Source organism: Mus pahari, chromosome 2 (genome assembly GCF_900095145.1).
Source record: "Mus pahari chromosome 2, PAHARI_EIJ_v1.1, whole genome shotgun sequence".
NCBI lineage: Eukaryota > Metazoa > Chordata > Mammalia > Rodentia > Muridae > Mus > Mus pahari.
Window position 1 is genome coordinate 108,380,495 of NC_034591.1, and position 14,543 is coordinate 108,395,037.

Consider the following 14,543-nt stretch of genomic DNA (forward strand, 5'->3'; position numbering starts at 1 on the left):
ACTTCAGCCAGAGTAGCCCTGTGGCTAGATTAAAATCTGCCTACACATGGGCCAATGAGATGGCTCAGTAGGAAAAGGTGCCTGCTGCCAAGTCTGACTACATAGTTCAGGAATCAGCTCCCAGAAGGTTGTCATCTGACCTCCATAGGCACCCCTGACTCCCTCTCCCCACGTAGCATAACTCACTTGTCTTTAGATCTATTTTTAATTAATGTGAATGCCACATATGTGAAGGTGTCCATGGAAGCCAGAAGCATTAGATCCTGTGGAGCCAGAGTTACAGGCCGTTGTGAACCCCTGGACACAGCATGGGAACCAAACTTGGGCCCTCTGCAAGAGTAATACCTGCTTTTAGCTCCTAAGTCACCCCTCTGGCCCCTATAAGTAGGTTTTTAGTTAACACATTTACTATGTTTAAAAGCAGAATAAACAAAATCTCATTGAGGCCTGGAGAGATAGCTAACAATTAGGTTTTCTATGTACAACAATCAAATATCCTATACAAGTACTGGGAGAGACAACGTAATTGGGATGGAGGGTGAGGGAAATCTATGGGACAAGCTATAAATCTAGGACAATGGAAACTCCCAGGAATCTATGAGGGTGACCTTAGCTAAGACACCTAGCAATGGGAGATAAGGAGCCTTAGTCAGCTAACTCCTATAACCAGGCAAGACTTTCCGATGGAGGAATTGGGACATTAACCCAGCCACAAAGCCTAAGACCCACAATTTGTCCTGCCTACAAGATGTGCAGGAGTAGGGAAGGACCAACCAATGACTGGCACAGCTTGAGACCCATGCCACGACAGGGAGCCCACCCATGACACTATTGATGATATTTTGCTATATTTGCAGACAGGAGCCTAGCATAACTATCATCAAAGAAGCTTCACCCAGCAACTGATGGAAACAGATGCAGAGACCCACAGCCAATCATTAAGTGGAACTTGGGGAATCCTGTGGAAGAGATGGAGAAAGGATTGAAGGAACCAGAGGGGTCAAGGACACCACAAGAAAACCTACACAATCAACTAACCTGGGCTAATAGGGGCTTGCAGAGACTGAACTGCCAACCAGAGAGCATAGGATGAGGTCCTCTGCACATATGTAACAGGTGTGCAGCTGGGTCTTCATGTGGAAATCCTATAGTGGGAGCAGGGGCTGTCTCTGACTCCATTGCCTGCCTTTGGATTCCTTCCCCCTAACTGGGCTGCCTTGCCTAGCCTCAACAGATGTGCTAATCTCTTACTGAACTTGATATACCAAGACTGGTTGATATTCATGGGAGGCCTGGATCCCCTTTTCTGCATAGAAGGGGAGGAGGGGTGTATCTGGGGGAGGTGAGGTGAGAGGGAGGGAGGAGAGGAGGGAGAGGAAGCTTTGCTCAGGATGTAAATAAATAACTTAATAAAAAAAATTGCTCCCATCATCACCATGAGGCAGAGGCAGGTCTCTGCAAGTTTCAAGCCAGCCAGGACAGACTAATGAGATACTAACTCAAAAAAAAAAAAAAAAGAAAAAGAAAAAAAAAAAAGAAAAGAAAGAAAATGAAAAAGGACTTATGACTTCCTTTTAATTATGTGTATGTGTGTGAGTATGCGCACATGTATGTAGTTGCTCACTGAGGCCAGAGGAGGACGTCAGATCTGGAGCTGGCGCTAGAGTTACAAGTGATTTCCAGCTGCGTGGTGGCTTGGGTACTGGGACCCAAACTCAGAACTCAAGCCCTCTACAAGAGCAGTATACATTTTAACCACTGAGCATTTCTCCAGCCCCTACCCAGACTTTAAAACAAACAAACAAAAAACCCAGCCATGCTGGAAGTTACAAGACTCTCAAGGGAAGACCTATCCAAGTTGACTTGTAGAAACTCGGATGAGTTTTCTGAGGACTCCAGGATAGAAGATTCCTGAGGGCTATTGGGATGTGGCATTCTTTACTTTCAAGACCAAGAAACTTGATATAAGGAACATGGCTAGTTTCCAGGGCCACCTATTGGCCTGTTTTATTCAAAGCTGTCTGCTCACATTGGAGCCAGCTTGTGGATTTTTTTTTTTTTTTTTTTTTGAATGTGAATGTCCCCATAGGCTTGTGTTTGAACTTTGATTCAAACTTTGGTTACTAGCCAATGGTACAATTATGGAAGGCTGTAGAACCCTAGGAGGTGGAGTGTCACTGGCTGGAAGTGTGACCCACTGTCTCATGTACCTGGCATAATACCTTCTTTGACATGACAGACTGTTTCCCCTCAAAATGTAAGCCAAAAACAACCCTTCCCCACCTCCAGTGCTCTGTTGAGAAGCCTTCCTAGGCATAGTTGTGCATACTGTGATCCCAGCACTTGAGGCAGAATTGTGGCAAGTTTGATGACATCCTATGGGCTACATAGAGTTCAGGCCAGCCTGGGTTCCACAGAAAGACCCTATTTCAAAACAAACAAACAAACAAACAAACAAACAAAACATAGCCAGTGGACATTGGGTGCTGGCCATCATCACTAAATAACAGAACATTGCTGTAAGCAGCTGCATCTCACATTGAGTTGCCCTTGATTCAACTCTTCTTAAATCAACCCTACACTTATCTATCATTTGTTCTTATCGATTGTTTCTGTTTATGAGGACAGATGGCAATTTAAATGTGAGCTATTGGACTGGAGAGTTGGCTTAGTGGTTAAGATCGTCATCCCTTTTTGCTTTTAGATGTGAGCACCACTCCTGCTTAGCTATCCTGGCAGATGCCACCTGTCACTTCATATGGGCATTCAGGTTTCTTGAACCCATAAATGAATAATACCAGTCAAGTCTATACATCAATAATAATACCTTATGATCAAAATTTTACCTAAAAGCATGTTTCTTTCCTTCTGTCTTTTGTGTTTGTTTGTTTTGGCTTTTTGAGACAGGGTTTCTCTGTATAGCCCTGGCTGTCCTGGAACTCTATAGACCAGGCTGGCCTCAAACTCAGAAATCTGCCTGCCTCTGCCTCCCAAGTGCTGAATTAAAGGCACATGCCACCACTGCCCGGCTTTCTCTGTTTTACTACTGTTCCATGTGTGAAGTTACATCCAGTGAAATCTACATTGTTACAATTCTCAAATTTGATCAGCTCCATCCATGGTTTGAGCTCTCCAAACACTTACATAGTTTAGAATTATTATCTTTGTTTTGGAAGCTGGAGAGATAATTCAGTAGTTAAGAGGACCCGGGTTTGATTTCTAGAACTCCCATGGCAGCTCACAACTGTCTAACTCCAGGTCCAAGGTATCTGACACACTTTTCTGGCCTCTGTAGGCACCAGGTATACACATGGTACACAGTTAAACATATAGACTCATTTACATAAAAATCTTTATTTTTAGGTATGAGTGCCTGCACATATGTGTGCATGAAGTATCCAAAGAGGCCAGAATAGAGCGTCAGACTCCTCAAGATTGGAGTTAGACATGGGTGCTAGGAACTCTCTGCAAGAGCCAGTGCTCTTAACCATCACACCAGTCCTAACTTCACAAAGTTCTGTGCTCTCGAGTTTTACAGTAGTAACACCTGTCCCAGTGTGGCATGGTAGCATCCTGGTACTCAGAATGAAGTACAGGTTGGGCCACTTCTCACAAAGAGCTATGGCAGTAGGGGAGGCAATGCCACTGACTGGGGCCTATGGTATAGCTTGGTGAGTGTCCCTTGGTTTTCAAGTTTAAATTACAAAAGGGCTGTGCCTCCCTCTCATCTTATTTTTGCTTGTTCTGAGGTAAGGTCCACATGACAAGGAACTGATAACCAAGGATGAACTGATGCCTCAATCCAAAACCCAGAGACTCAACTCACCTGAGTCCTGCCAGAAGTGGCTCTAGAGTTTATGAGGAGTTGGCCAAGCCTGGAGAGGACTCCGTTGAAGGGCAGACCTAGGAAGTCATGCCTGGGAGCCCCCAGCAGCAGATCTTTCGAGGACATCCTCATTGCTTCAAGGTTACCTTTACATAACAGCAACTGATGCACTCAGAGGCTTCCCCACAGCCAGTTACTTCAAGCTGAGGGATCTGTAGACCCCTCCTCTTAAAATGACCATCTATGGGGCTGGTGAGATGGCTCAGTGGGTAAGAGCACCCGACTGCTCTTCCGAAGGTCCAGAGTTCAAATCCCAGCAACCACATGGTGGCTCACAACCACCCGTAACAAGATCTGATGCCCTCTTCTAGAGTGTCTGAAGACAGCTACAGTGTACTTACATATAATAAATAAATCAAAAAAAGAAAATGACCATCTACCCTGCCCATATTCAATTGCCTTATCTGTAGAAGTGCTCAGAAAAAAGAGGAGCTTGCTATTCACTCAACATTCTTAAAGACTTAATCTGGTCTGGCTTTATTTTTTGAGAACTGGTATCACTGTGTAACCTTGGCTGTCTTGAAACTCACTCACTATATATACAGATAGATCAAGCTGACCAACCTTGTAATCTCGGAGATCCACCTACCTGACTCCTCTGAGATTGAGGCATTTGCCACCATCAAAATGGTTTTACTAGTATCTCTGAAGAGGGCTTTCAACAGAATTAAATTTTTCTTTTTTCTTTTTAATTTATATAAAAATATTCAGGGCTGGAAAGGTGGCTCAGCAGTTAAGAGCACTGACTGTCCAATTCTCAGCAACCCCAGGGTGGCTCACAACCACCTGTAATGAATGGGACCTGATGCCCTCTTCTGGTGTGTCTGAAGAGAATGACTGTACTCACATAAATAAAAAATAAATAAATCTTAAAAATTAAAAACTCATAGCTTGGCATGGTATTTGGGAAGCTAATGCAGGAAGATCTAGGCCAACTTTGTCTCAAAATTACAAAAGGCTGGGATGTGGCTTCATGGCGACCTTTCTGCCTGGCACACAAGTCCTCATACATGTTCAGTCTCCACCATCATACAAAAGCTAACAACTTTCTAACTAGTTAAAGGGGGGAAAAAAAAAGACATTCAAAATCAGATAGAAATTGTTTCTTTTTAATTGAATACTTCATTCAGACATTCCTCTGTTGGCTTCTGCTTTGGAAGCAGCTAGATCCCCACCTCAATATCACAACTGAGTGAACATGGGCCCCAAACCAGGGCTCTCCAAACAGCAAAACAATAAACTGCAAACCCAGCCTGTCCTTTCACTTAGGAAGGACCGGGAGTCACGGGGTCCAATGTCACCCTGCAGCTGTAGGCACTGGAGCCTGGACAGCAAACAGACACTTAGCTGTTGGGAACGAGGCAGCAGCCTCATGCCCTCCAGCAAGCACCTGACCACCAGCCTCTTCCAGGAGGAATGGACCCACTCTTAAAGGAGTTTTGGCATCTATTTACTTAATTTCCCAAAGAGGTGTAAAATCTACCAAAAGGGGTACAATGGATCAGAATAGATCAGCTTTCTCACGATAAACTTTCCTGAGTAACAACTTTTGGTTGCTGAGAAGCCTCAGCACATTATTTCAAAGTGGCAAAATCCAGGGCAATCACAGAGTAGAACATCCAGGAGTGGACTAACGTTTAAGGACAGGTTTATGTAGGACACAGGTGCACACACGCCCTTTTCTTCAGTGTATACAGCCAAGACTCCTGATCATTAAAATAAGTTATTTTGTATATTACAGTGCACAGAGGGAAAGAACTTTCACAGAGGTGACCAAAAGGCATTGTACAGAAAGTCCCATGGTGACTGGCAGCCATTGTGGCCTTCAAGAGCTTGCCCCCTGCTCTTTGGCTGCAGAGACCTTAGTGTCAGCTGTCTCCTCCACCGGCTCCACTGGCTTTGCCTCCTCTTCTTCCTCCTCATCTTGGGGATAGAGGTCCGGGTATTTCTGCATGCACTCTTGCATGGCCCGGAACTGGTCTATACAGTCTGATCCCTTGATATCCTCTGTGCTGTAGTGGAAGCAGGAAAAGGCAGACTTGAACTGCTCCCCACAGGGGCCACTGGCCATTCCCCCAAGACATGGGCAATTCCAGTTAATATCTCCGTTAGGCAGTATCAACCCTGGAACAGAAAGATGGACAGGGAAAGATGAGAGGTGTTCTCTATGATCTCAAACATGCAAAACCTGTTTTGTCCTTACTGTGTGGAGGCGTCCCCTTGACCTCTCTAAGACCTAGAATCTGAACTCTGAGATTTAAATACCAGGAATCTCCTAAACCAAGTACTAATCCCCCAGGCCCTGCTCCATCCCTGAGTCCTCCACCATACTTCTGTTAGTACAAAGTTAGACTAGTGCAAACACATGGATGTGAAAAGATCTTAAAAGCTGCTGTACAGAGCAAAGCAAGTGCTGTTAGACTAGTGGGGCTGTATTCTTCCTATATTAAAAAAAAATCAAACATTAGGGCTGGGGTATAGCACAGAGGTAGATCAGAGCTGGCATTCACAAGACCCTTGGTTCCATCCCCAACCTGTAAAAAATAAATCAAAATTTTAAGTTGAATGAGTTATTAAGTGAGCTGGGAAGTGAAGCTATAGATAGGTTTTGAGTAACCACTATACTGACTTCTGTTCCACTGAGCACCCGCCTCCAGTGTTGAGGAGTCTCAGCACTACAAAAAAGGAAAAAGGTCTATACAAAGCCCACTGAAATGCCACATGATCCTTTATTCCAGTAGCAAGTATGGGAGAGGCTGCAGAGCTAGTGTCCAAAGTCCTAGGCTTAATCCTGCCTCTCAACCCCAGCTCTGCAAGCTGCACTGATCAGCAAATCTGTCCCAACTGTTGCTTACTTACAAATGATGTGACTGGTGCCCCTGAGCAGGAAGTTCATCACCAACACCACACCTCCAGAGTAAGTTCCTGTACACAAAGCTGTGTACACTGAAGTGGTCCTCCTGACACTGTCTGCAGGTTTCTGGTTCAGAGGCCAAGTCAGGACAGCAGCAGGATCCATGAGATCCCCACAGTCCCAACACTATCCAGCTTCTTGCAACCACTCAGAGACTCAATAAAATGCTAGCACTGTAGGTTCCAGCATGCTAACCCACAGAACAGCTTTCAAAAGAAGTAAGATTAACATTCAAAAAGCCCAGATGGTAGCTGTGGTAGAACACACTGTGACCCCAGCCTGAGCTGTTTTGGGACAGGGTGGGTCCTGGCTGTACTGGAACCTCCTTGGAAGTATAGACTGGCTGGCCTTGAATTCCCAAGTGCTCTTGTAGAGGACCCAGGTTCCATTTCCAGTACTGATATGGTGGCTCACAGCCATCTGTAACTCTAGTCCCGGGGATTTTAACACCCTTTTCTGACCCTGGCAGGCACTTCAGGCATGTACAAGCAAAAATTCATACACATGAAATAATAATAATAGTAACAACAACCACTACCACCACCACAAAAGACAACTCGGGTCTGCAGAGCCTGGAAGAGGACAATGTGAATTGGGACATACAACACACACCCACAAGATGGTAGTTTTAGCAGTTACGGTGCAGAAGTGCACCTAAACACAAGCAGACATGCTCTCTCTGCTCATCCCTCCAGAACAAATGTAACATATGAGTAGTTCATGCGGACTCTAGGTAAACAAAGGACTAGAACTGACCTAAGTTCCTTCTTCATTAAGAAAGGCTAACTTGAGATCAGCTACAGCTGTGACTTTCAGAACACCAATACTCACATCTCACATCTGACTTACCGTACTCCAACTAGATGCTAGGTATTCACCCTTAGCTTAGCAGTAGTTAAACAGATGAAGGGTCCCACCTAGGAGCATGCATCTGCTTTAGATCAGGTCTGAAAAGTTCTAACCACAAGCCAGTCCTCCAGGACTGCCTGCTTTAAGCTCCTCAAAGTCACTCACCAGCAATTTTCACCCGAGGCACTTATTCCAGTCCTGAATTGAGTCCTGTTGACACTGTGGACTGGGAATGCCATATGCACCTACCCCACACAGACTGGAGTAAGTATCAATAGGCCCATCCCAAAGCTTATACAGTGCCATCCTGTGCCCAAGAGGTTACTTTTACATTTGGAGGTGAGTCTAGAAGTGTGTGACAGTTATGAGCAGCTTTGCTGAGTCCTGCTCCTGGCAACTAGGATCTGTTAAGACACCTCACCACACCATGTGCTCATGAGAAGAGGACCAGCAGCCTGCCTGGCTGTTGCTCTTTTGCATGCAAGTCAGCTAGGACACAGGGCAGGGCTCACCCCAATAACCTGACAGAGCAGAGATGCCTGCCAGTCCTCACTTCAGGAATTGAGGCAGCCTCCCAGTCACTCTTAATCACCTCAGTATAAAGGCATGGAAGAAAAGAAACAATATTTTAGTAAGAAGAAACTGTTGGCTGCTAGCTTGACACAATCTCATCCCTTAGGAGGGAGAAAGCAAACAGAGATGGGACAGCTGTCCATGGCCAAGGGAGATGAACAAAGTGGGAAAGCAGTGTCCAACACCAAGCCTCCCCAGGTGCTCCTGTGGTCCCTCATCTCTCACCGTGCTCCTCATAGGGATCATTGGGGTCATCAGCCACCAGCTCGGCACTGCTAGGAGTTTCATGGTCTTCTTTGGTCACAAATATGATCTGATCCTTCCCTAGGGTTTGGAGCAAAGGAAAAGATTCATTATGGGGAAGTAAAACACAGAATCTGAAAATGGTCCCCTGTGTCTGTCCCCAATCACTGACTAACCGACCCAGTGGTCACTGATGAGAGGCAACTAGAATGAGAACAGCACTGAGGTGTAGGGGTGACTGAGTTTTTTTGTTTGTTGTTTTGTTTTCTTGTTTTTGCTCTGCTGGCATAATATTGGTATTGCCCTTTCTATGTCCCACCACCGGCCTTATATCATTTGTCCTTCCACACCAGCTCAGATACTTGAAGGTCAGATATCCATCTATGCCTAGAGGTAATCTAGAATTGTATCAGAGGTTGCTTCAATGCTGATTGGTTGTAATGAACTGAGGGCCAACAGCTGGGCAAGAAGCAGGGGGTGGAAATTCTGAAAGAAAGGGATGCTGGGAGAAAGCAGAAGAGGAAGATTCTATAGTGGGCACAGATGGAGCAGAGAAAGATATAGTAGTGGGTAAGCTAGTCGGGTTAAGTTAGATGAGCTACCATGGGGGAACCGCCTAAGCTTTAAACTATTGTAGAAGCCTCCATGTTATTATTTACATAGCTGTATTTGGCATCCCACCTTTCCTCAGCACCCACAATGCACAGGGGCTCATCTGTTTCCATGGTGGTCACTTGGGGAAGATTTGGACTGACTCAATTCTAGATCCCTGTGGCAGGCACTCCCTCCACCCACCACTCCTGAGAGGAACAGCACTGCCTTCTGTGCACGGTGGTGACTCACAGGGACTGGCCCTCCCCTGCACAGTGCATGACTGACATCTGACCTGAGCACTGAGCATAACAATAAAGGAAAGAGAGACCCACCAACTCCAGCCCAAGTTGAGGAGGAAGAGGGAAAGGTCAGTCTTTCCTGAGCTTTCTAACAGCTCACCTGACCCCAGGGCACCTGGGATCACTTGAGGCTGCTACTGTGAAAGCTGAGGTCAGGCTGTAGACAGGTGACTCTTTGAAAGCTGCAAGCACTGTGTCCACTCCTCCACCTACATTTTAGAAAGGTCAGTTCCAGGCATGTGACGGAAAAGTAAGGCAAAATGTTGGGCCCATGCTAGGCTGGAATACCCAAGGAAGAGGTCTGGAGAAGGCAAGTGAGGGGATATGTCTAAGAGGCTACCTTAGAGAAGAGGACAGTTTAGCTAACAAGCCCCGTGCTGGTGGATAGTAGCAATGGGTAGGTCTCAGTACACAGGACTAGCCCCAGTGACTCAACCTGGGCTCTCTGCACAGAGACAGTTTTGGTCTCAGCACCCGACAGTATGCCAGATTACTCCTTACAGAAAAAGAAAGCATCTGGACAAGGCCACTGGGTCACCTTAGAGTACCTAGTGACCCTGAAGATTTTGGCCAGTTTCCAGAACCCCCAAAAGCAATTTGCATAACTGTTGAGTGCTAAGCAAAATCGAAAGATTTGAAGCTCTCAGCTCAGTCATGACAGTTGTGACCTGGGCTGAGCAAAGACCCAAAGGGAAGGGGACAAACCTGGACAAGTTTCTGAAAATACCTGGGCCAGTAGGTGATATATGCAGAGGCCAGACCTCACCCAGTAAAGCACAAACCCTCTGGCACATGCACATGGCTCCTGAACACTGACACCCAGACTGGGATGAACAGTTTAGGACTCCTTTACATCTGTGAGTTGTTAGCCCTCACACCCATGCAGGGGCAGCTCTCCTCTAATCTCCTTTCTTTCTTTTTTTTTTTTTTAAAGATTTATTTATTTATTATATGTAAGTACACTGTAGCTGTCTTCAGACACTCCAGAAGAGGGCGTCAGATCTTGTTACGGATGGTTATGAGCCACCATGTGGTTGCTGGGATTTGAACTCCGGACCTTCGGAAGAGCAGTCGGGTGCTCTTACCCACTGAGCCATCTCACCAGCCCCTAATCTCCTTTCTTAAAGGAGGAAGCAGAAGCCCACAGGTGCTAAGAAACAAACTTAAGCAAATAGTAAGGCCAGAGCAAGGGTGTGACCTGTGCTTTGAAGGATCCTAAGTGTGTCCCTTTAAAAATACTGTGTACTGCTAGCCTGGTTCCACTAAGCCTGTGCTTTCTGGAATGTTTAAAAGCACATGCCAGGAGACTGAGGTGTGACTCTGGGCTAGTATGTGTCCTAGGTTCCATCTCCAGCATAATAAAATTAAAAATAAGAGTGGATGCAAGAAGGGATACAAAATCAATGCTGATTTACTTGTTGAGACAGGGTTCCCTATATAACTCGGGCTGGCCTAAAATTATGATCTTGCCTTGGTCTCTTGAGCTGACAGGATTATAGATGTGAACCACCACAATAGGCATTGAAGTAAGGGCTTTTGGTTTTAAAAATTTTTATTTATGTGATTTATGTATATGCTGTGTGTGAGGGTGCAGCTCCTGGCATGGGTGCTAGGACCCAAATTCAGGTGGTAAGGATTAAGAGTCTGATATCTGAAGCTGGGTAGGTGGGTCTCTATGAATTCAAGGACAATCTGGTCTACAATGATGAGTTCTAGTCTAGATAAGACTACACAGTGAGAACCCGACTCCAAATAGAAACATGAAAGTTTAGTATCAGGCTAGAGAGAAGGCTCAGTGATTGACAGCAGTTCTATGGGATCCCATGTCCTCTTGTGACCACCCCAGACACCAGGCACACAATTGATAACACATATATACAGTCAGGCAAAACATTTATATGCAAAAATTAAACCTTTCTAAAAAGGAAAAGAACTATTATACCCATAAACTTTCAATACTTCCTGCTTGTATCAGGACTTGAGGGGGGAAGCAAGTCAGAGCTGACTATAATACATGTATCAAGTGGAGAAGAACTGACTAGGGTAGGGGATGTCTACAGAAAGTGGGGGTGGAGGATGGGGGTGGAGGGTAGGGTGGGAAATCCCAGGGTTGGGAGTCCATCTGGGGCTAGGATAGTTTAAAAGGACTGGGCCATCACCCAGTTGGTAGTTTGCTGGATAAGCATGCTCACAAAAGTCCAAGTTTGATCCCTGCACTAAATAAAGGAGGCACAGTAGCCCGCACAAGTCCCAAAAGAGGTAGAGGAAGGATCAGGACTCAAGACCAAGTGAAGTCTGAGGGGAAAGGTGGCTCTAAGAAGTCAGTGTTCATTCTCTCCTGGTCTGAAGACTGGGAAGGTTTTGAGGAAACAACATCTGAAATGCTCTTCCAAGCCCTGGCAACCCCTGCAGAGCCTCAGTGTCTCAGCACGGCCCCTACTGTCTGTAACTATCAATCCATCTGGGAGTGCTTTAATGCCAACTTCTTGTTCCGTAAAGATCCAAAGTGCCACTTCACTCAGTGCACATCACACTGCAATAAAAAATGTTTGCTGAATGAACAGAAAGGGGCAGGCCGCGTATTACTATGACCATGTATGGTATTGACAGAAACACCAAGAGCACAAGGCCAGACTGAGGCTTCATTCACAAGGTGGGACTCCCTGAATGTCAACCTGAGGTCTTTAACCTGGAGACTGACTAGATGTATGGACTGTTGACATAACTGTGTCCAGGCAATCATTTGCCTAATTACAACAGAGGATAGGCATGAGCCTGGGGCCATTCGATTAAATCCTGAACACCCACTAGGCCTTCTGCCATCTCTCAGCTTGGTGGGAGATGATAATTTCAGTGTGTTTATGGAGACACAAAGTATCAGGGAAGACCTGGTGGCATTGAAGCTGGGCTTTTTGTTTTCTTTAGTTTTTCTTTCTTTCTCTTTTTAAAAGATTTATTTATTTATGAGTACATTGTAGCTGTCTTCAAACACACCAGAAGAGGGCATCAGATTCTATTATAGATGGTTGTGAGCCACCATGTGGTTGCTGGGAATTGAACTCAGGACCTTCGGAAGAGCAGTCAGTGCTCTTAATCACTGAGCCATCTCTCCAGCCCCTTCCTTTCTTTCTTTCTTTCTTTTTTTTTTTTTTTTTTTTTCTGAGACAGGGTTTCCCCTGTAAAACAGAGCTCTGGCTGTTCTGGAACTCACAGGGCTCCACACGCCTCTGCTTCCCAAGTGCGGGATCAAAGGCATGTACCACCATGCCCACTTGGGCTGGTTCTTAAAAGGATAAGTTAGCAATTCAAAGAGCTGGAGGAAGAAAGCACCTGACAAAGGGCACAGCCAGAAGAACTGAGAAGCAGGAGGAAAACCATGAGACTAGAAGAATAACACCGTATGGTCTACCTAAGTCCTTACGTAGTACTTTTAGTTTGTTTTTGAGGCAGGATCTCGCTATGTAGCTCTGGCTGACCTGGAACATGGGATTTATTTTACACTGGCCTTGAACTCACAGAGGCTGTAGGTAGCGGCATGTGCCTTTAATTCCATCATTTGGGATGAAGAGAAGAATTTGAATTTGGGGCACATACTGATACTGTCTCAAAAACCCAGAACCACTAAACACACACACACACACACACACACAATCTTTTGAACCAGGAAGAAGACAGGCTCTATGTTGCATTAGCAGCTCCTTCCTGAAAAACCTGAGGTCTGTAAGTCAAACAAGAGGGGAAGAAATGTTTACCTGCATAGCTTCCTTAACTCAAAGACTCGCCATCAACCTGCCAACTAGACTTGGAGGAAACAAAAATCATCATAAGAATCTTCTGCCTAACAGTGCTGGGTCAAGGACTTTCATATGAGGAACACCAAGTGCTAACCAACAGAAACAGTCCTCAGGAGAGGCACCAGACAATGAGGGGGTTCTACCATGGACTAGGGTACGAGGTAAAGGCTGTGTAGTGTAGACTGGGGCCCTCTAACTGGATGTACGGCCTTGGGTGGATCACTTCCTCCTTCCTCTATACTTCAGGTTCCCTGGACTTAAGAGTGAAGGAGCTGAGAATTCTGGGGGAACCAAGTCTCTCTGCAGCTTTGTATTCTCAAGAGTCCTCCAACTCTTTCCTGCCTTGGGCACGTGCTTCGTGAATACCAGAGTAAATGACGCCTGGTCTCTCAATCTTACAGGAGTGGAAACTAGGGCCTGGAGGGTTTGGCAGCTCAGATATAAGGAGTCAGTCAGTGCTGGGAGGCCTTAGACAGCAGACTGGTTTGGAGTCTTCTGGGTTCCTGCCTACAGGTAACAACAGGTAGAGGAAGTGAGTGGTCCTCAACGTGGCTAGAAATGAAGGAAGAAAGGAAGCTCTTTCATAGGAGGCCCCGGTTTCGTGACCTGATGTGGGTTCCTGGATCGAGTAACCTGTCTTAATTTACCGTTTGATAAGACGTGGACAGTAAGGGAACCCGATACATCAAGATGGCTACGTGAAGTTTAAAAGAGTGCCTAGTACACAGAAGGCGCTCACTAAGTGGCACTTCAGCACGCCCACTCTAGCCCAAAGTGGTAATTTTCCGGGATAGCTAAAAAGCCTGAGCGGGCTAGAACCACGTGGGGAGTGCTAGGAGCGATGGTGACTAATTCCTAACAGTCCCCGATTTCCAGCCAGATACAACATGCTCCACACTGGCCGAGCCCACGTGAGGCCCTCCGAGGCCCGGGTTCGGGCTTCACCTTGACCTTGGACCGGCCTCGTTCCTCATGGAGCCTCTGCCTCTCTCATCTGGAAACCGCCGCGTGAGGCCCACTAAAGGGCCCACAGCCGCTCGGTGGAGAACCACTTGACCGCGTGTCTCTCGCAGGCCCGTCCCGGCCGGTCTCCATGGCAGCGCCCGACTCACCTTCCTGCCGGCAGTAGGACATGGTTGTTCCCGACAGTCCTCTGCTGCTCGCAGAGGCAGCGGGCGCGGCTAGAACGGATACACCTTCACGCAGTGACCTCCCTCGCCTCTTCTCAGGCCCGGCGGGTGGCACTGAGGCCCGCGCGGACCCGCCCCCTCCAGGCCTGCCCGCCGCGCGCCTGCCTCCGCGCGTCCCAAGCACCAGCGCCGCTTCTCAGTCCAAAACTACACTGACCAGCAGCCCTTGCGCCTCTCTAACTAGACCGATACTACATTTCC

General features: G+C 46.5%; 1 protein-coding gene across 1 annotated transcript; it reads right to left on the minus strand.

Annotated features, from left to right (window-relative positions):
- Positions 1-4,974: 4,974 nt before the first annotated feature.
- Positions 4,975-14,471, minus strand: Chchd4 (coiled-coil-helix-coiled-coil-helix domain containing 4). The gene is made up of 3 exons (XM_021191024.1): positions 14,265-14,471; positions 8,448-8,546; positions 4,975-6,010 (listed from the first exon to the last, which is right to left on the minus strand). Exons 1-3 carry the CDS (start codon positions 14,284-14,286, stop codon positions 5,712-5,714), a joined length of 420 nt encoding a protein of 139 aa, XP_021046683.1. The 5' UTR covers positions 14,287-14,471; the 3' UTR covers positions 4,975-5,711.
- Positions 14,472-14,543: the final 72 nt, after the last annotated feature.